General features: G+C 38.4%; 1 protein-coding gene across 5 annotated transcripts in view; it reads right to left on the bottom strand.

Annotated features, from left to right (window-relative positions):
* The window catches only part of REPS2 (RALBP1 associated Eps domain containing 2), a 234,922-nt gene that overhangs the window by 15,787 nt on the left and 195,560 nt on the right, over nucleotides 1-23,575 (bottom strand). For all 5 annotated transcript variants that reach the window (XM_059158713.1, XM_059158717.1, XM_059158712.1 and 2 more), the window contains one exon: nucleotides 20,529-20,634. In XM_059158713.1, the coding sequence (XP_059014696.1) occupies nucleotides 20,529-20,634 (106 nt within the window). The remainder of the gene's footprint in view (nucleotides 1-20,528; nucleotides 20,635-23,575) is intronic.

The following is a 23,575-nucleotide window of genomic DNA, read 5'->3' as shown; positions in this document are numbered from 1 at the left end:
AGCAGAAGGTATACTGGAGAGAATTATTGGAGAGAATTTCCCCAATATGGCAAAGGGAACAAGCATCAAAATCCAGGAGGTGCAGAGAAACCCCCTCAAAATCAGTAAGAATAGGCCCACACCCGTCACCTAATAGTAAAATTTACAAGTCTTAGTGACAAAGAGAAAATCTTGAAAGCAGCCCGGGAAAAGAAGTCTGTAACATACAATGGTATAAATACTAGATTGGCAGCAGACTTATCCACAGAGACCTGGCAGGCCAGAAAGAGCTGGCATGATATATTCAGAGCACTAAACAAGAAAAACATGCAGCTAAGAATACGATATCCAGCTAGGCTATCACTGAAAATAGAAGGAGAGATTAAAAGCTTCCAGGACAAACAAAAACTGAAAGAATTTGCAAACACCAAACGGCTCTACAGGAAATATTGAAAGGGGTCCTCTAAGCAAAGAGAGAGCCTAAAAGTAGTAGATCAGAAAGGAACAGAGACAATATACAGTAACAGTCACCTTACAGGCAATACAATGGCACTAAATTCATATCTCTCAATAGTTACCCTGAATGTTAATGGGCTCAATGCCCCAATCAAAAGACACAGGGTATCAGAACGGATAAAAAACCAAAACCCATCTATATGTTGCCTACAAGAAACTCATTTTAAACCCGAAGACACCTCCAGATTTAAAGTGAAGGAGTGGAAAAGAATTTACCATGCTAATGGACATCAGAAGAAAGCAGGAGTGGCAATCCTTATATCAGATCAATTACATTTTAAGCCAAAGACTATAATAAGAGATGAGGAAGGACACTATATCATACTCAAAGGGTCTGTCCAACAAGAAGATCTAACAATTTTAAATATCTATGCCCTCAACATGAGAGCAGCCAACTATATAAACCAATTAATAACAAAATCAAAGAAACACATCAACAATAATACAATAATAGTAGGGGACTTTAACACTTCCCTCACTGAAATGGACAGATCATCAAAGCAAAAAGATCAACAAGGAAATGAAGGCCTTAAATGACACACTGGACCAGATGGACATCACAGATATATTCAGAACATTTCATCCCAAAGCAACAGAATACACATTCTTCTCTGGTGCAAAAGGAACATTCTCCAGAATAGATCACAACCTTGGTCCTAAATCAGGTCTCAACTGGTATCAAAAGATTGGGATCATGCCCTGCATATTTTCAGACCACAATGCTCTGAAGCTAGAACTCAATCACAAGAGGAAATTTGGAAAGAACCCAAATACATGGAGACTAAACAGCATCCTTCTAAAGAATGAATGGGTCAACCAAAAAATTAAAGAAGAATTGAAAAAATTCATGGAAACAAATGATAATGAAAACACAATGGTTCAAAATCTGTGGGACACAACAAAGGCAGTCCTGAGAGGAAAATATATAGCGGTACAAGCCTTTCTGAAGAAACAAGAAAGGTCTCAGGTACATAACCTAACCCTACACCTAAAGGAGCTGGAGAAAAAACAAGAAAGAAACCCTAAACCCAGCAGGAGAAGAGAAATCATAAAGATCAGAGCAGAAATCAATGAAATAAAAACCAAAAAAAAAAAAAAAATAGAACAAATCAACGAAATTAGGTGCTGATTCCTTGAAAGAATTAATAAGATTGATAAACCCCTGGCCAGACTTATCAAAAAGAAAAGAGAAAGGACCCAAATAAATAAAATCATGAATGAAAGAGGAGAGATCACAACTAACACCAAAGAAATACAAACAATTATAAGAACATACTATGAGCAACACTACGCCGACAAATTCGTCAATCTGGAAGAAATGGATGCATTCCTAGAGACATATAAACTACCACAACTGAACCAGGAAGAAATAGAAAGCCTTAACAGACCCAAAACCAGTAAGGAGATTGAAACAGTCATTAAAAATCTCCAAACAAACAAAAGCCCAGGGCCAGACAGCTTCCCAGGGGAATTCTACCAAACATTTAAAGAAGAACTAATTCCTATTCTCCTGAAACTGTTCCAAAAAAATAGAAATGGAAGGAAAACTTCCAAACTCATTTTATGAGGCCAGCATCACCTTGATCCCAAAACCAGACAAGGATCCCATCAAAAAAAGAGTACAGACCAATATCCTTGATGAACACAGATGTGAAAATTCTCACCAAAATACTAGCCAATAGGATTCAACAGTACATTAAAAGGATCATTCACCACGACCACGTGGGATTTATTCCAGGGCTGCAAGGTTGGTTCAACATCTGCAAATCAATCAATGTGATACAACACATTAATAAAAGAAAGAACAAGAACCATATGATACTCTCAATAGATGCAGTTGACAAAGTACAGCATCCCTTCCTGATCAAAACTCTTCAAAGTGTAGGGATAGAGGGCACATACCTCAATATCATCAAAGCCATCTATGAAAAACCCACCGCAAATATCATTCTCAATGGAGAAAAACTGAAAGCTTTTCCGCTAAGGTCAGGAACACGGCAGGGAGGTCCATTATCACCACTGCTATTCAACATAGTACTAGAAGTCCTAGCCTCAGCAATCAGACAACAAAAGGAAATTAAAGGCATCCAAATGGGCAAAGAAGAAATCAAACTATCACACTTTGCAGATGATATGATACTATATGTGGAAAACTAAAAAGACTCCACTCCAAAACTGCTAGAACTTGTACAGGAATTCAGTAAAGTGTCAGGATATAAAATCAATGCACAGAAATCAGTTGCATTTCTCTACACCAACAACAAGACAGAAGAAAGAGAAATTAAGGAGTCAATCCCATTTACAATTGCACCCAAAACCATAAGATACCTAGGAATAAACCTAGCCAAAGAGGCAAAGAATCTATATTCAGAAAACTATAAAGTACTCATGAAAGAAATTGAGGAAGACACAAAGAAATGGAAAAATGTTCCATGCTCCTGGATTAGAAGAATAAATATTGTGAAAATGTCTATGCTACCTAAAGCAATCTACACATTTAATGCAATTCCTATCAAAGTACCATCCATCTTTTTCAAAGAAATGGAACAAATAATCCAAATATTATATGGAACCAGAAAAGACCTTGAATAGCCAAAGGAATATTGAAAAAGAAAGCCAAAGTTGTGTCATCACAATTCCGGACTTCAAGCTCTATTACAAAGCTGTCATCATCAAGACAGCATGGTACTGGCACAAAAACAGACACATAGATCAATGGAACAGAATAGAGAGCCCAGAAATAGACCCTCAACTCTATGGTCAACTAATCTTCAACAAAGCAGGAAAGAATGTCCAATGGAAAAAAGACCTCTTCAATAAATGGTGTTGGGAAAATTGGACAGCCACATGCAGAAAAATGAAATTGGACCGTTTCCTTACACCACACACGAAAATAGACTCAAAATGGATGAAGGACCTCAATGTGAGAAAGGAATCCATCAAAATCCTTGAGAAGAACACAGGCAGCAACCTCTTCGACCTCAGCCGCAGCAACATATTCCTAGGAACATCGCCAAAGGCAAGGGAAGCAAGGGCAAAAATGAACTATTGGGATTTCATCAAGATCAAAAGCTTTTGCACAGCAAAGGAAACAGTTAACAAAACCAAAAGACAACAGACAGAATGGGAAAAGATATTTGCAAACGACATATCAGATAAAGGGCTAGTGTCCAAAATCTATAAAGAACTTAGCAAACTCAACACCCAAAGAACAAATAATCCAATCAAGAAATGGGCAGAAGACATGTACAGACATTTCTGCAAAGAAAACATCCAGATGGCCAACAGACACATGAAAAAGTGCTCCATATCACTCGGCATTCGGGAAATATAAATCCAAAACCACAAGGAGATATCACCTCACACCAGTCAGAATGGCTAAAATCAACAAGTCAGAAAATGACAGATGCTGGTGAGGATGTGGAGAAAGGGGAACCCTTCTACACTGTTGGTGGGAGTGCAAGCTGGTGCAACCACTCTGGAAAACAGCATGGAGGTTCCTCAAAATGTTGAAAATAGAACTGCCCTATGACCCAGCAATTGCACTACTGGGTATTTACCCTAAAGATACAAACGTAGTGATCCGAAGGGGCACGTGCACCTGAATGTTTATAGCAGCAATGTCGACAATAGCCAAACTATGGAAAGAACCTAGATGTCCATCAACAGATGAATGGATAAAGAAGATGTGGTATATATACACAACGGAATACTATGCAGCCATCAAAAGAAATGAAATCTTGCCATTTGCAACGACGTGGATGGAACTAGAGGTTATCATGCTTAGCGAAATAAGTCAAGCAGAGAAAGACAGCTATCATATGATCTCCCTGATATAAGGAAGTGGAGATGCAACATGGGGGTTAAGGGGGTAGGAGAAGAATAAATGAAACAAGTTGGTATTGGGAGGGAGACAAACCATAAGTGACTCTTAATCTCACCAAACAAACTGAGGGTTGCTGGGGGGAGGGGGGCTGGGAGAAGGGGGGTGGGGTTATGGACATTGGGGAGGGTATGTGCTATGGTGAGTGCTGTGAAGTGTGTAAACCTGGCGATTCACAGACCTGTACCCCTGGGGATAAAAATATATTACATGTTTATAAAAAATAAAAAATTTAAATAAATATTGGCTGAGAACTTCCCAAAACTGGGGAGAGATATAGCTCCAAGTTCATAAAGCTCATAAGGATCACCAAAGTCAGAGACCCTCTTCAAGATTCATTATAGTAAAACTGCCAAAAATCAAAGACTGATCATCTTAAAAGCATCAAGAGAAAAGAAGTCTGTAACTTACAAGTGAACCCCTAAAGATCTCTCAGAATATTTCTCAGCAAGTACCTAGAGACAGGCCAGGATAGAGTGGCATAATATATTCAAAGTGCTAAAAGAAAAAAAAAAAAGTGCCAACCAAGAACACACTATTTGGCAAAGTAATCCTTCAGAAATGAAGAAGGATTAAACACTTTCCCAGAAAAACACAAGCTGAGTGGGTTCATTAACATTAGACTAGCCTTGCCAAGAAAGGCGGAAAGGAGTTCTTTAAGCTGAAATGAAAGGATGTTAATCAGCAACTTGAAAAAATAAAAAAATACAACATATTGGTAAATATAATTATATAGTAAGATTCAGAATACTCTAATACTTTAATATGTTGGGGTATTAATCACTTAACTCTATTACAAGGTAAAAGGACAAGAGAATTAAAAATACCTATAGCTATCTGTAAATCAATCAATGTGATACATCACACATTATCAAGAGGAAGGATTAAAAACCCTATGTCTATCTCAAAAGATGCAAAAATCACATCTGACAAAGTACAACATTTATTCATAATAAAGACTCTCAACAAAGTGGGTTTAGAGATAATATACCTTAACATAATAAAGGCCATCTAATGAAAAACCCACAGCTAACATCATACTGAATGGTGAAAAACCAAAAGCATTACCTCTAAGATCAGGAATAAGATGAGGATGTCTACTCTTCCCTCACTACTTTTATTCAACGTAGTACTGGAAATCCTAGTGGCAGCAATCAGACAAGAAAAAGAAATAAAAGGCATCTAAACCAGTAAAAATAAAGTAAAACTACCACTATTTGCAGATGAGGGCACCAGACACAGAAGACCCTAAAGACAGCACCAACAAAACATCAGAATAAGTGAATTCAGTGAAGTTGCAGAATATAAACTTAATATACAGAAACCTCTTCCATTTCTAAATACTAATAATGAAGTAGCAGAAAGAATAATTAAGAAAATAATCCCATTGTCATTTGCATCAGAAAGAATATGTAAGAATAAAATTAACCACGGAGGTGAAAGACCTATATGCTAAACACCATAAGACACTGATGAAAGAAACTGAAGATGACAAAAACAAATGGAAAAATATTCCATGCTCATGGATTGGGGGAACAAACATTGTTAAAATGTCCATACTACCCAAAGCAATCTACAGATTCAAGGCAATCACTATCAAAATACCAACAGGATTTTTCATAGAACTAGAACAAAGAATCCTAAATTTCACATGGAACCACAAAAGACCTCAAATAGCCAAAGCAAACTTGGGAAAGAAGAACAAAGCTGGAGGTATCACAATCCCAAATTTCAAGATATACTATAAAACTGTAGTAATCAAAACAGTATGGTACTGGCACAAAAAGAGACACATAAATCAACAGAACAGAAGAGAGTCTAGAAATAAACCCACAGTTATAAGGTTAATTAATGGGGTGCCTGGGTGGCTCAGTGGGTTTAAGCCTCTGCCTTCAGCTTAGGTCATGATCCCATGATCCTGGGATCGAGCCCCGCATCGGGCTCTGTGCTCAGCAGGGAGCCTGCTTCCTCTTCTTTCTCTCTGCCTGCCTCTCTGCCTACTTGTGATCTCTGTCAATTAAATAAATAGAATATTTTTTTAAAATAAGGTTAATTAATTTATGACAAAGGAGGCAAGACTATCCAATGGGAAAAAGACAGTCTCTTCAATAAATGGTGTTGGGAAAATTGGACAGCTACATGCCAAAGAATGAAATTGGACTACTTTCTTACACTATACACAAAAATAAATTCAAAGTGGATTAAGACTAAATGTGAGACCTAAAACCATGAAACTTCTAAAAGAAAATAGTAATCTTTTAGATACTAGCCTTAGCAACATCTATGGATATGTCTCCTTAGGAAAGAGAAAAAATACACAAATAAACCAAAAGGACTATACCAAAATACAAAGCTTTTGCACAGCAAAGAAAACCATCAACAAAAAGGCAACCTACTCAATAAGGGAAGATATTCACAAATGATTTATCTGATGAGGGATTAATATTCAAAATATATAAAGAACTTATACAACTCAACACCAAAACAAAACAAAACCCAATCAATTAAAAAATGGGCAGAGAACCTAAATAGGCATTTCAAGTTTCATTATAATAATGAAGACATACAAAGAAGACATGCAAATGATCACCAGACACAAGAAAAGATGTTCAACATCACTAGTTATTGGAGTCAAAATCACAATGAGATATCACCTCACACGTGTCAAAACAGTTATTATCAAAAAGATAAGAAATAACAAATGCTGATGAGGATATGAAGAAAAGGAACCCTCACACACTGTTAGTGGGAATGTAAACTGGTGCAGCCACTATAGAAAACAGTATAAAGTTTCCTCAAAAAAAGGAAAAAATAGAACCACCATATGATCCAGTAATTTTAATACTCAGTGTTTATCCAAAGAAAATAAAAAACACTAATTTGTAAAGATTTAGGCACCCCTATGTTTACTGCAGCATTATTTAAAACAGCCAAGATACAGAAGCAACCCATACAGAAGCAACCCAAGTTTCTATCAATAGATGAAAGGGTAAAAAAATGTGATACACACCCACACACACACACGCCCACACAAATAGGAATATTACTCAGCCATAAAAAAAGAATGAAATCCTACCATTTGCAACAACATGGATGGACCTAGAAGGTACAATGCTAAGTGAAATATGTTGATAGAGAATGACAAATACCATATGATTTCACTTATACGTGGAATTTGAAAAATAAAACAAATGAACAAACAAAAAAAGCAGACTCTTAAATACAAAGAACAAACTGGTGGATGCTAGAGAAGAGTTGAGTGGAAGGATGGGCAAAAAAGATGAAGTGGATTAAGAGGAAAATTCCAGTTATAAAATAAGTAATGGAGATGAAAAGCACAGCATAGGGAATATAGTTGATAATATTATAATAACACCGTATGGTGACAGGTGGTGACTACACTTGTGTTAGTGAGCACTGAGTAATCCATAGAATCGCAGGATCACTATTTTATACACCTGAAACTAATATAACATTGTATGTCAACTATACTTCAATAAAAAATAAATAAATAAAAAGCAAATCAGTACCAGATAGGAAAGCAGAGTGCCAAAGGTGCTGGAGACTTGGTATTATGCCCTCTCTGCTCTGTCACATGGTAGCTAAGTGACCATGGGCCAGTCACACAGATTTCAAGGGCCTTGCTATGCCTGTCTGTTGAAGGAGGGTTTCTAAGTTCCCTTAAAGCTCTGAAATTTTATGACTTAGAATCCTAAAAACCAAGAACATAAAACATTAATAGGCACAACACTGGAGCGGCTAGCATCCAGTTAATACCTTGAGGGAAAAAAGTGAGATAATAACTTTTAAAGGATTATTAAATTGTATTAAAGGAATTAATAAAATTAAGGCAATAAAATTATTTTACAAAAGCAGCTACAGCTACAATAATTTGCTAAGGGGATACCCAATATAAAAAGGTAAAATGTGACATCAAAAACAAAAATGGGGGAGGAGTCAAGATGGCGGAGAAGTAGCAAGCTGAGACTGCTTCAGCTAGCCGGAGATCAGCTAGATAGCTTATCTAAAGATTGCAAACACCTGAAAATCCATCGGCAGATCGAAGAGAAGAAGAACAGCAATTCTGGAAACAGAAAAACAACCACTTTCTGAAAGGTAGGACCGGCGGAGAAGTGAATCCAAAGCGACGGGAAGATAGACCCCGGGGGGAGGGGCCGGCTCCCGGCAAGCGGCGGAGCAACCGCGCACAAAATCAGGACTTTTAAAAGTCTGTTCCGCTGAGGGACATCGCTCCAGAGGCTAAACCGGGGCGAAGCCCATGCGGGGTCAGCGTGGCCTCAGGTCCCGCAGGGTCACAGAAGGATCGGGGGTGTCTGAGTGTCGCAGAGCTTGCGGGTATTGGAACGGGAAAGCCGGCTACAGAGACAGAGCCGACAGTAAGCTCGCAGCTCCGTGTTACCTTGAACCGGTCGCAGGCTCGGTGAGCTCGGAGCGCGGCCGGAGGTCAGGCAGACGGGAGTAACTGGGCGCTGTTCTCTGAGGGCGCACTGAGGAGTGGGGCCCTGGGCTCTCGGCTCCTCCGGGCCGGAGACCAGGAGGCCGCCATTTGTATTCCCGTCCTCCGGAACTCTACGGAAAGCGCTCAGGGAACAAAAGCTCCTGAAAGCAAACCCGAGCGGATTACTCACCCCGGCCCCGGGTAAGGGCGGTGTAATTCCGCCTGGGGCAAAGACACTTGAGAATCACTACAACAGGCCCCTCCCCCAGAAGATCAACAAGAAATCCAGCCGAGACCAAGTTCACCTACCAAGGAGTGCGGTTTCAATACCAAGGAGAGCAGCAGAATTCCAGAGGAGGAGAAAGCCAAGCACGGAACTCATGGCTTTTTTCCTGTGATTTTTTTTAGTCTTGCAGTTAATTTAATTTTTTCTTTTTCATTTTTTTTTTTTTCTCGCCTTCGGGTAAAATTTTTTTTTTTTAACTGTTACCTTTTTATTTTTTAACGATTTTTTACTAGTTTATCTAATATATATATATTTTTTTTTACATTTTTCTTAGGTGTTTTCTTTTTTAAAAAAAAAAAATTCTTTTCTTTTTTTTTTTTTTTTTTCTTTTTTCTTTCTTCCTTTTTGAACCTCTTTTTATCCCCTTTCTCCCCACTCACGATTTTGGATCTCTTCTAATTTGGCTAAAGCATATTTTCCTGGGGTTGTTGCCACCCTTTTAGTATTTTACTTGCCCCTTCATTTACTCTTATCTGGACAAAATGACAAGACGTAAAAATTCACCACAAAAAAAAGAACAAGAGGCAGTACCGAAGGCTAGGGACCTAATCAATACAGACATCGGTAATATGTCAGATCTAGAGTTCAGAATGACAATTCTCAAGGTTCTAGCCGGGCTCACAAAAGGCATGGAAGATATTAGAGAAACCCTCTCGAGAGATATAAAAGCCCTTTCTGGAGAAATAAAAGAACTAAAATCTAACCAAGTTGAAATCAAAAAAGCTATTAATGAGGTGCAATCAAAAATGGAGGCTCTCACTGCTAGGATAAATGAGGCAGAAGAAAGAATTAGTGATATAGAAGACCAAATGACAGAGAATAAAGAAGCTGATCAAAAGAGGGACAAACAGCTACTGGACCACGAGGGGAGAATTCGAGAAATAAGTGACACCATAAGACGAAACAACATTAGAATAATTGGGATTCCAGAAGAAGAAGAAAGTGAGAGGGGAGCAGAAGGTATACTGGAGAGAATTATTGGGGAGAATTTCCCCAATATGGCAAAGGGAACGAGCATCAAAATTCAGGAGGTTCAGAGAATGCCCCTCAAAATAAATAAGAATAGGCCCACACCCCGTCACATAATAGTAAAATTTACAAGTCTCAATGACAAAGAGAAAATCCTGAAAGCAGCCCGGGAAAAGAAGTCTGTAACATACAATGGTAAAAATATTAGATTGGCAGCTGACTTATCCACAGAGACCTGGCAGGCCAGAAAGAGCTGGCATGATATTTTCAGAGCACTAAACGAGAAAAACATGCAGCCAAGAATACTATATCCAGCTAGGCTATCATTGAAAATAGAAGGAGAGATTAAAAGCTTCCAGGACAAACAACAACTGAAAGAATTTGCAAATACCAAACCAGCTCTACAGGAAATATTGAAAGGGGTCCTCTAAGCAAAGAGAGAGCCTACAAGTGGTAGATCAGAAAGGAACAGAGACCATATACAGTAACAGTCACCTTACAGGCAATACAATGGCACTAAATTCATATCTCTCAATAGTTACCCTGAATGTGAATGGGCTAAATGCCCCTGTCAAAAGACACAGGGTATCAGAATGGATAAAAAAACAAAACCCATCTATATGTTGCCTCCAAGAAACACATTTTAAGCCCGAAGACACCTCCAGATTTAAAGTGAGGGGGTGGAAAAGAATTTACCATGCTAATGGACATCAGAAGAAAGCAGGAGTGGCAATCCTTATATCAGATCAATTAGATTTTAAGCCAAAGACTGTAATAAGAGATGAGGAAGGACACTATATCATACTCAAAGGGTCTGTCCAACAAGAAGATTTAACAATTTTAAATATCTATGCCCCCAACGTGGGAGCAGCCAACTATATAAACCAATTAATAACAAAATCAAAGAAACACATAAACAACAATACAATAATAGTAGGGGACTTTAACATTCCCCTCACTGAAATGGACAGGTCATCCAAGCAAAAGATCAGCAAGGAAATAAAGGCCTTAAATGACACACTGGACCAGATGGACATCACAGATATATTCAGAATATTTCATCCCAAAGCAACAGAATACACATTCTTCTCTAGTGCACATGGAACATTCTCCAGAATAGATCACATCCTCGGTCCTAAATCAGGACTCAACCGGTATCAAAAGATTGGGATCATTCCCTGCATATTTTCAGACCACAATGCTCTAAAGCTAGAACTCAACCACAAAAGGAAGTTTGGAAAGAACCCAAATACATGGAGACTAAACAGTATCCTTCTAAAGAATGAATGGGTCAACCGGGAAATTAAAGAAGAATTGAAAAAAATCATGGAAACAAATGATAATGAAAATACAACGGTTCAAAATCTGTGGGACACAACAAAGGCAGTCCTGAGAGGAAAATATATAGCGGTACAAGCCTTTCTCAAGAAACAAGAAAGGTCTCAGGTACACAACCTAACCCTACACCTAAAGGAGCTGGAGAAAGAACAAGAAAGAAACCCTAAGCCCAGCAGGAGAAGAGAAATCATAAAGATCAGAGCAGAAATCAATGAAATAGAAACCAAAAAAACAATAGAACAAATCAACGAAACTAGGAGCTGGTTCTTTGAAAGAATTAATAAAATTGATAAACCCCTGGCCCGACTTATCAAAAAGAAAAGAGAAAGGACCCAAATAAATAAAATCATGAATGAAAGAGGAGAGATCACAACTAACACCAAGGAAATACAAACTATTATAAGAACATACTATGAGCAACTCTACTCCATCAAATTTGACAATCTGGAAGAAATGGATGCATTCCTAGAAACATATAAACTACCACAACTGAACCATGAAGAAATAGAAAGCCTGAACAGACCCATAACCAGTAAGGAGATTGAAACAGTCATTAAAAATCTCCAAACAAACAAAAGCCCAGGGCCAGACGGCTTCCCGGGGGAATTCTACCAAACATTTAAAGAAGAACTAATTCCTATTCTCCTGAAACTGTTCCAAAAAATAGAAATGGAAGGAAAACTTCCAAACTCATTTTATGAGGCCAGCATCACCTTGATCCCAAAACCAGACAAGGATCCCACCAAAAAAGAGAGCTATAGACCGATATCCTTGATGAACACAGATGCGAAAATACTCAACAAAATACTAGCCAATCGGATTCAACAGTACATTAAAAAGATTATTCACCACGACCAAGTGGGATTTATTCCAGGGCTGCAAGGTTGGTTCAACATCCGCAAATCAGTCAATGTGATACAACACATCAATAAAAGTAAGAACAAGAACCATATGATACTCTCAATAGATGCTGAAAAAGCATTTGACAAAGTACAACATCCCTTCCTGATCAAAACTCTTCAAAGTGTAGGGATAGAGGGCACATACCTCAATATCATCAAAGCCATCTATGAAAAACCCACCGCAAATATCATTCTCAATGGAGAAAAACTGAAAGCTTTTCCGCTAAGGTCAGGAACACGGCAGGGATGTCCATTATCACCACTGCTATTCAACATCGTACTAGAGGTCCTAGCCTCAGCAATCAGACAACAAAAGGAAATTAAAGGCATCCAAATCGGCAAAGAAGAAGTCAAATTATCACTCTTCGCAGATGATATGATACTATATGTGGAAAACCCAAAAGACTCCACTCCAAAACTGCTAGAACTTATACAGGAATTCAGTAAAGTGTCAGGATATAAAATCAATGCACAGAAATCAGTTGCATTTCTCTACACCAACAGCAAGACAGAAGAGATATTAAGGAGTCAATCCCATTTACAATTGCATCCAAAACCATAAGATACCTAGGAATAAACCTAACCAAAGAGACACAGAATCTATACTCAGAAAACTATAAAGTACTCATGAAAGAAATTGAGGAAGACACAAAGAAATGGAAAAATGTTCCATGCTCCTGGATTGGAAGAATAAATATTGTGAAAATGTCTATGCTACCTAAAGCAATCTACACATTTAATGCAATTCCTATCAAAGTACCATCCATCTTTTTCAAAGAAATGGAACAAATAATTCTAAAATTTATATGGAACCAGAAAAGACCTCGAATAGCCAAAGGGATATTGAAAAAGAAAGCCAACGTTGGTGGCATCACAATTCCGGACTTCAAGCTCTATTACAAAGCTGTCATCATCAAGACAGCATGGTACTGGCACAAAAACAGACACATAGATCAATGGAACAGAATAGAGAGCCCAGAAATAGACCCTCAACTCTATGGTCAACTAATCTTCGACAAAGCAGGAAAGAATGTCCAATGGAAAAAAGACAGCCTTTTCAATAAATGGTGCTGGGAAAATTGGACAGCCACATGCAGAAAAATGAAATTGGACCATTTCCTTACACCACACACAAAAATAGACTCAAAATGGATGAAGGACCTCAATGTACGAAAGGAATCCATCAAAATCCTTGAGGAGAACACGGGCAGCAACCTCTTCGACCTCTGCCGCAGCAACATCTTCCTAGGAACAACGCAAAAGGCAAGGGAAGCAAGGGAAAAAATGAACTACTGGGATTTCATCAAGATCAAAAGCTTTTGCACAGCAAAGGAAACAGTTAACAAAATCAAAAGACAACTGACAGAATGGGAGAAGATATTTGCAAACGACATATCAGATAAAGGACTAGTGTCCAGAATCTATAAAGAACTTATCAAACTCAACACCCAAAGAACAAATAATCCAATCAAGAAATGGGCAGAAGACATGAACAGACATTTCTGCAAAGAAGACATCCAGATGGCGAACAGACACATGAAAAAGTGCTCCATATCACTCGGCATCAGGGAAATACAAATCAAAACCACAATGCGATATCACCTCACACCAGTCAGAATGGCTAAAATCAACAAGTCAGGAAATGACAGATGCTGGCGAGGATGCGGAGAAAGGGGAACCCTCCTACACTGTTGGTGGGAATGCAAGCTGGTGCAGCCACTCTGGAAAACAGCATGGAGGTTCCTCAAAATGTTGAAAATAGAACTGCCCTATGACCCAGCAATTGCACTATTGGGTATTTACCCTAAAGATACAAATGTAGTGATCCAAAGGGACACATGCACCCGAATGTTTATAGCAGCAATGTCCACAATAGCCAAACTATGGAAAGAACCTAGATGTCCATCAACAGATGAATGGATCAAGAAGATGTGGTATATATACACAATGGAATACTATGCAGCCATCAAAAGAAATGAAATCTTGCCATTTGCAACAACATGGATGGAACTAGAGCGTATCATGCTTAGCGAAATAAGTCAAGCAGAGAAAGACAACTATCATATGATCTCCCTGATATGAGGAAGTGGTGATGCAACATGGAGGCTTAAGTGGGTAGAAGAATAAATGAAACAAGATGGGATTGGGAGGGAGACAAACCATAAGTGACTCTTAATCTCACAAAACAAACTGAGGGTTGCCGGGGGGAGGGGGTTGGGGAGAAGGGGGTGGGATTATGGACATTGGGGAGGGTATGTGATTTGGTGAGTGCTGTGAAGTGTGTAAACCTGGTGATTCACAGACCTGGGGATAAAAATATATGTATATAAAAAATATATGCTTATAAAAAATAAAAAATTAAAAAAAAAAAAAAAACAAAAATGGGGGGAGTAAAAGGGTAGGGTTATTATATGCAATCAAAGTTATCAGCATAAAACAGACAGTTATAGCTATGTTTTATATAAACCTCAAAGTAACCACAAAGCAAAAACCTACAGTAAATTCACAAAAAGGCAAAAAAGATAAAGAGAAGACAAAGCGTACTACTACACAAAACCAATTCACAAAAGAAGGCAGTGAGTGAGGAAGAAAGGAACAAAGGAACTACAAAACAGCCAGAAAACAGTAAGATGACATTAGTTAAGTCCTCACCTATCAATAATTACTTTAAATATAATGAATTATATTCTCCAGCCAAAATGGCATAAAATGTCTAAAAACAAGACACAACTATATGTTGTCTACAAGAGGCTCACTTCAGCTTCAGGGTCACACACATGGCTCAAAGTGAAGAGATAAAAAAGGGTAATTCATGCAAATGAAAACCAAGAGAGCAGGGTAGCTATATTTAACTCAGAAAAAATAGACATTCAGCCAGAAACTGTAACAAGAGGCAAAGAAGGTCATTATATAGTGTTAAAAGAGTTAATTCATCAAGAAAATATAACAGCTGTAAATATGTATGTAACCAACATCAGAGCACCAAAATACATTAAGCAAATAACAGATCTGAAGGGAGAAATCAATGAATATATCATCCAGACAGAAAATCAATAAGGAAATGTTGAACTTGCGCTATACTTTAGACCAAATGGACCTAAGAGACAGAAAGAACATTCCATCCAACAGCAGCAGAATATATATTCTTGAATACACATGGAACACTCTCCAGGATATATCACAATAGGTCACAAAACAAGCCCTAAGAAACTTTAAAAGACTGAAATCAAACCAAATCATCTTTTCCAAACACAGTGTTATGAAAGTAGAAATCAACTAATACGAAGAAAGCTGAAAAATTCACAAATATGTGGAAATTAACACACTCCTGAATAACCAATAGGCCAAAGAAGAAATTAAAAACTATCTTGAAATAAATGAAAATGGAAACACAACATACCAAAACAAATGACCAACAGGTATGTAAAAAGATGCCCAATCTCCAAGGAAATGTAAATCACCAAGGAAATGTAAATTAAAACCACAATGAGGGGCACCGGCTGGCTCAGCGGGAGAGCATGCAACTCTTGATCTCAGGGCTGTGAATTTAAGCCCCACATTGGGTGTGACGCCTACTTTAAAAAAAAAACACACACACTACAATGCAGTATCACTTCACACCTGGCTATTATCAAAAAGGTAAGAGATAAGTGTTGCCAAAAATGTGGAGAAAAGGGAATCCCTGTGCCCTGTTGGTAGGGAGGTAAGTTGGTGCAGGCACCATGGAAAATAACATGGAGAAAAAAAAAAAAAACTACCAAATGATCCACCAATCCCACTTCTAGGTATCCAAATGAAATAAAAATCAGCATCTCAAAGGAATATCTGCACTCCCACGTTCACTGCAGTATTATTTACAACAGCCAAGCCAAGGCAACATTAGTATCTGTCTACAGATGAATGAATAAAGACGGAGTACATACATACAATGGTGTACTATTCAGCCATAAGGAAGAAGGAAATCAGAAATCCTATCATTTGTGACACGGATAGACCTTGTGGGAACTATGCCAAGGGAAATAAGTCAGACAAAGAAAGGCAAATACTGCGCGATATCACCTGTGTGTGGAAGTAAAAAAGCCAAATTCACAGAAACAGAAAGTAGAATGGAAGTTGCCAGGGGCTGGACGGGAAATGGAGAGATATTAACCAAGGGTGCAAAGTTCCAGTTATAAGATGATTAACTTCTAGGGATCTAATGTACAACACGGTGACTACAGTTGGCAATACTGTATGACATACTTGAAAGTTGCCAAGAGAGTAAATCTTAAATGTTCTCACTACATAAAAGAATTGGTAATTATGTGAGGTGACAAAGGTATTAACAATACTTTGACAATCATATTGCAATATGTAAATGTATCAAATTAATATGTTGTATAACTATACACAGTGTTATATGTCAATTATATCTCAATAACACTGAAAAAAATACAACTACCAAACATGATCCAGCTTCTGGGTATATCTCCAAAGGAATTAAAATCAGTATGTTGAAGAGATATCTGTACTCTCATGTACACTGTAGCATTATTCACAATAGCCAAGATATGGAAGGAACCTAAATGTCCACCAATGGACAAATTGATAAAGAAAATGTACATACAATGGAATATTATTCAGCCTTTAAAAAGAAAGAAATTCAGCCATTTGCAACAACATAGATAAAACTTGGAGGACATTAATAAGCCAGACACAGAAGGACAAATGCTAAGCGACACCACTCATATGAGGAATCTACAACAGTCAAACTCATAGAAGGAGAGTACAGAATGGTGATTGTCAGGGGCTGGGGGAAATGCGGAAGTACTATTCAAACAGTACAAAGGTTCAGTTATACAGAATGAGTAAGGCCTAGAGATCTACTATATCTCATAGTTCCAATTAATTTTACTATAGTGTATAATTAAAAAGTTGCCAAGAGAGTAGATCTTATGTTAAGTGTTCTTGTCACATACACAAAAGAATAATAATGAAATGATAATAATAAGAATAGGAATAAGAATAAGAATAAATAAAGAGAGGAAAGGAAACTTTTAGATGTGAATACTTTTATGGCATAACTTGTGGTGATGGGTCCACGGATATATAATTACCTTCCAACTGTATGTATCACACTGCATACATTAAATATGCATCGGCTTTTGTGTGTCAGTTATACCTCAATGAAGTGGTTTAAAAAAGCAATTTAAGACCTAAATTCAAAAGCTAAAACAATAATACCTTTAAAAGAAAACATAGGAGACTATCTTCATAATTTAGATGTAGGCAGTTTCCTTATACAGGAAGAAAATAGGAACCATAAGAGGAAAAAAATCCGATAAATTAGACTTTACAAAAATTTTTAAAAGTCTGTTCTTGAAAAGATATAGTTACGAAAATGAAAGACTGGAAGAAAACGTTTATAAAACATCTCTGACAAAGGACTAGTAACCAAGATAATATAAAAAACATCTACTTACAATGCCACCAAAAAAGACTAAAAAATTTTTTTAAATGGCCAGATATACTGAATAGACACTTCATAAAATAAAATATATGAAAGGAAAATAATTGTAATAAAAATGCTGACCAAAATTAAGCATCAAGGAGATGCAAAATAAAAACTGAATTACCACAGGATCAACTAAAATTATAAAAGACCACCACCAAATGGAGGCAAGGATGTGGAACTACAGGAACTCTCAGTCTAGTGGGAGGAGTACAAAATGCTAAAACCACTTTGGGAAAAGCTCCAGCAATTTCCTTCCTTTTTTTTTTTTTTTTTTTTAAGATTTTATTTATTTATTTGATGGGCGGGGTGGGGAAGAGAGAGAGAGAGAAAGCACATGCACAAGTCGGGGGCGCAGCAGAGGGAGAAGGAAAAGCAGGCTCTCCACTGAGCTCGATCCCAGGACCCTGGGGATCATGGCCTGAGCCAAAGGCAGTCACTTAATCAACTGAGCCACCCAGGTACCCCAAGCTCTAGCAGTTTCTAACAAAACTAATCACATATGTTCAGCACATTACCTACTAATCCGAACCTTGGGTACTTCCCCAAGAGAAATGAGGACGTATTTCCACACGAAGACTTATTCAAAAACGTAGTTTTCTTCAAAATAGACAAAAACTGGCAACAGCTCCAGTGTGTATTAATGTGTATTAATAGAAGTGTGTATGAATAGAAGAACTGACCATGAAATTGCAACATACTCACCCAATGGAATACTATCCAGCAGTAAAAAGAAATGGATTACTGACACATGCTGTATCAATGAAGTTCAAAAATGTAATACTAAGTGAAATAAGCTTTACATAAAAGTTTATGTTACAGAACACCATTTATAGAGAGTTTCAGAATAAATAAAACTATGGCATAACAGTGGTTGCCTCCGTGCACGTGGGGGCAGGAACTGACAAGGAAGGAGCATGAGGCAGCCTCGGAGGGTGGTGGTAGTGCTCTATATCTCAATAGTAGGGGTTTGGGTTCCATAAGTACATGCATTTGTAAAAACTTAGCAAATGGCACACTTAAGATCTGTACATTCACTATATGTAAAACATAACATCAGAAAAATCTGTAAATATACTGAACACTAGTTAATGATCTACACATTGCAACATTTAGGGGATGCATACAGATGTCTGCAATTTACTGAAAAACATGTTAAAAATAAGGTAGACTGATGAACAGAGGAGTAGATATGTGATAAAACAAGCATAGTAAAATGTTAAAAGAGGTGGCCATAAAAGTATTTACCGTAGGATTCTTTCACCTTTCTTGTATACTTAAAAATGTTCCTACTAAAATATCAGGGCAAAGGCGGAATAATAAAAGAGAAACTGAAGAAGGAAGAAATAGCCCTGAGTGCTAAGGGAGAGGCACCAGGAAGGAGGGAAGGAGGGGAGAGGGAGGCAGTGAAAGGAATATGAAAAAATACAGTAGTCCAAATCCAGTGAGAACAGCCGTATCAGAGGAGGCAATGGCCAATTGTGTAGAATTCTCCTGAAAAGTCAAGTAACACCAAAACAGGCCCGTTGGATTTGGTTGCCGGAAGGGCGTGAATGGAGGCGAGCGAAGCCGCACTGAAGTGGAGAGAGAGAAAGCTGTCGGTGAGGAAAGACAGGAAATGAAAACAACTCCTAAGCAACCTAGCCGTGGAAGAGAAAAGAGAGAGTGGGCTGCAGTTGAAGAAGGATGTGACGTCAAGATTCCGGACAGTACTGGAACACGTTTATGTGGACGGGAATGATGCAGGAGAGAATCGGTGGATGCGGTAGGTAGAACTGTGTCCTCCAGTATGATACACTTAAGTCCTAACCCTCAGCACCTGTAAATATGACCTCATAGAGAAACAGGACCTTTGTGGATGTAATTAAAATGAGGTTACACTAAATTTGGGGGGGCCTTGATTCAATGACTGGTGTCCCTATAAGAAGAGGACACAATAAGAAAAGGAATTTGGACACAGACACAGAGAGCCCCAGAGAGAATACCATGTGACAGTGGAGACAGATATTGGAATGACACATCTGGAAGCTGAGGAACGTCTGGGACTGCCAGCCACTACCAGAAGCTGGGAAGACAAGAAGAAGGATTCTCCCCTAGAGCCTTCAGAGAGAGCTCATGGCTCTGCCGACACCTTGATTTTGGACTTCTAGTCTCCAGAGTTGTGAGAAGTGATTTCTGGTACTTTTAGCCACCAAGGTTGTAGTACTTCGTTACGGCAGTCCTGGAAAACTAACACAGGGGAGAGGAATGGGGAAGAGGAAGAGGTGGTAAGGAGAGGGTGATGTTCTTGCGAAGGTGAAAAAGAACCATTTGCCTGCAGGAGGGGGTGGGCCTTTGACAGTATCAGGGCTACCCTCTTCCACCTAAGTAAGTAGCCCATCATTCAGAGAGGACCTCAACAATCAAAGGCTTGTCCGGAAGCTTTCGGCAATGAAGAACGCTTCAGACAGCCTTTGTGACAGACTCTCTGTCCTAATCACTGATACACAATATGCAGGTGCACATTCAAGTGACTAGGCTTCCCCTAAACATACAAGAACCAACCCATGAAACTGAAGCGCAGCAAGTCTCTGCCTTCCAAAAGAGGTTTGCCAACAAAGACGCCAGTCTTACCAATAGGAATGGAACCAGGTGCTCGGCCAATGGTCCAAACAAAACCACCAGAAAAAAAAAGCCTGGTAATCCAATTTTGGAAAGCTCCTTACCTTGAGCTGCTGCTGGAGTTCACTGTTCAGCCGGGCCAGCACTGCATTCGCCTCTTTATTTTTGCGGATAGCAGTCTGAATTGCCTTCTTCTGTTTGGAAGACTGTCTATAAAAAAGTACAAACAGTTCACCAAAATAGAACTCAAGGGTCCAGACCCTTGCGGGTCAGAACACCCTGACTCGTGTGAAGTGCTCAATGAGGGACTAATGCCACAGGCTCCAAAAAGAAAATCGTATATTCACAGGCAGGCGGGCAGGCACCAAACGAAACACATTTGTCGGGATGAATTATTTACACCTGAAGTAGTTCCCATTTTATAACTTGAAAGAAAAGCTGTGAATTGGACCTTTTCAAACTTCGCATTCCATTTATTCCAAGACATTTTAATAAGTATTTCTTCCTGACAAACCACATTAACTAGAATGCCCTTTTCATGTAAGCCTTAATGGCATTTAAAAGACCTGTAGGTGGCCCCTGTGGACAAGTCTGAAGGAAATGAATAGAAGAACATTCTCGTTAGGAAAAATCCCACAAAACTTGGCCGTCCTATATAACTCTCCTTCATTTCTTTATTATTAGGCATGACTGCTTGAGTGTGTGTGTGTGTGTGTGTGTGTGTGTGTGTGTACATGCTCATGCATGTGCATACACCAGCATACATCTGTGGCACTTGAGAAAATGTTTTAATAACATTATTCCCAAATTAAGTCAATAGTAAATTCACAGAACACGTCTAACTAGGGTGACCGTCTGCTCCACTTTGCCCATTACAGTCTCTGCTTACACGGTATGACTGGCCCGAATTATTCTACAGTTGGGACGATAAATCAACATGACGGTATAACCTACAGTCTCATATCCCACAGCAAAATAGACTGAATTCTTAGAGCAAAAGGGCAACTTAAGTTCCCCTAGGAAAACAGACATATGTGCAATCAGTGAGAGGTAGCTTCTACGCCAGGGCAACTTAACCAGAATGTCCAGTGACCACTGCGGAGATCTGATTAATATTCACTGAGCACATACACTATGCTACCCACTCTGCTAATCTGCAGAAGGCATACTCCCTTCCCAAAGAAGTTGAAAGATTAATTTCTTCATCCATAAAGAAGCAGGGAATAGGCTTTAAAATCTACTTTTAGAAAGATAAGGACTGGATTTCCAGTCTCAGGACAATGTGAAGTAGACACACTTCTCTCTACCCCACCAAGTAAAGTTAAAATCCTGGACATAATACATAAGACAAACATAACATTACTCTAAAAAGTGGAGTGAGGAAGGCAAACCAGCCAGGGAACTCAGTACCCAGAGAAACAGATAGCAGTGAACTCTCTGGGTTTTCTTTTTTGCTTCATATATCCCAGACTGGACGGTGGAAAAGTCAGCAATCCATAAGCATCAATAAGGGCAGACAATAAAAAGTCTCCCCCCAGCTAAATCCTGCTCTCTCTAGCCAAATGACTTCGAAAAGGGCAGCCTAGAAAGACATAAATTAGACACAATATCCCTCTGGGACACAGAGCCAAAATCTTTAACAAAATATTAGCAAATAGAATTTAGCAATGTATTAAAAACGTATACACCATGACCAAGAGAGCTTTATTCCAGAGATTCAAGGCTGATTCAATAATCAAAAGTCAATCAGTGCAATCTACCATCCTAACAGGTAAAAGAAAAAACAATCAGATAACTATATCAACTGATATAGAAAAATTACCTGATGAAACTCAATACCTATTCATGATAAAAAAAAAATTCTCAGAAAACTATGAATAGAGGCCCACTTGTTCAACTTGATGAAGAACTTCTACAAAAAAAAAAAAAAAAAAAAAAAAACTACAGCTGACATCAAACATAATGAAAAACTGAATGCTTTCCCTCTAAGACGAGGAACAAAGCAAGGATTTCTAGTTTCATTACTGTTTTCAACACAGTGCTAGAAGTCCAAGCCAACACAGTAATGCAAGAAAAGGAAATAAAAGGCACACATATTGAAAAGAATGAAACTGTCCCCATCTGCAGATGACATGATGGCCTACAAAGGAAACTCCAAGGAATCTATAAAAAAAATTCTCTGAACTAATAAATGATTTCAGCAAGAATAGGAATGAGTTTGGAGGAGAGAAGATTAATGTACAAAAATCAAAAGAATGGGGGTACCTAGGGTGACTCAGTCAGTTAAGCATCCAACTCTTGATTTCAGCTCATATCATGATCTCTACGTTGTGGGATCAAGCCCTGTGTCAGGCTCTGCACTCAGTATAGAGTCTGCTTGTCCCTCTTCCTCTGCTCCTCTCTCTCAAATAAATAATTTAAACAAAATCAATAGGGGCGCCTTGGTGGCTCACTGGGTTAAAGTCTCTGCCTTCAACTCAGGTCATGATCCCAGGGTCCTGGGATGGAGCCCCACATCAGACTCCTTGCTCAGCAGGGAACCTGCTTCCTCCTCTCTCTTTCTGCCTGCCTCTTTGCCTACCTGTGATCTCTGTCTTTCAAATAAATAAATAAAATCTTTTTTAAAAAAAACAAGTATTTTTAAAAAATCAATAGAATTTTGATACACTAACACTGAATACTTGGGGGAAAAAATAAAAAATACAGTATCATTTACAAAGCTTCAAACTGAAGTTCTTAGATATATCAAAACATACACAAGATTTACATGCTGAAAACTATAAAACAGTAATGAAAAGGGTCAAAATAAATAAGTATTTATCATGTTCATGGATTGAATGACTCAACATAGTAAAGATGTCAACTCTCCTCAGACTGACATAAAGGTTTAACACAATTCTTTTTTTCTAATTTTTAAAGATTATTTATTTATTTGAGAGAGAAAGAGACATGCAAGAGAGTACAAGCCAGAGTGGGGTGCAGAGGGAGAGGGAGAAGCAGGCTCCCCACGGAGCAGGGAGCCAGACGTGGGACTCATTCCCAGGACCCTGGGATCATGACCTGAGCTGAAAGCAGACGATTAACTGACTGAGCCACCCAGGTGCTCCAAAGGTTTAGCACAATTTGTATCAATATCTCAGCAAGATTTTTT

This window comes from Mustela lutreola, chromosome X, assembly GCF_030435805.1.
Source record: "Mustela lutreola isolate mMusLut2 chromosome X, mMusLut2.pri, whole genome shotgun sequence".
Classification (NCBI taxonomy): Eukaryota; Metazoa; Chordata; class Mammalia; order Carnivora; family Mustelidae; genus Mustela; species Mustela lutreola.
This window is presented reverse-complemented; position numbering and strand designations above follow the sequence as displayed.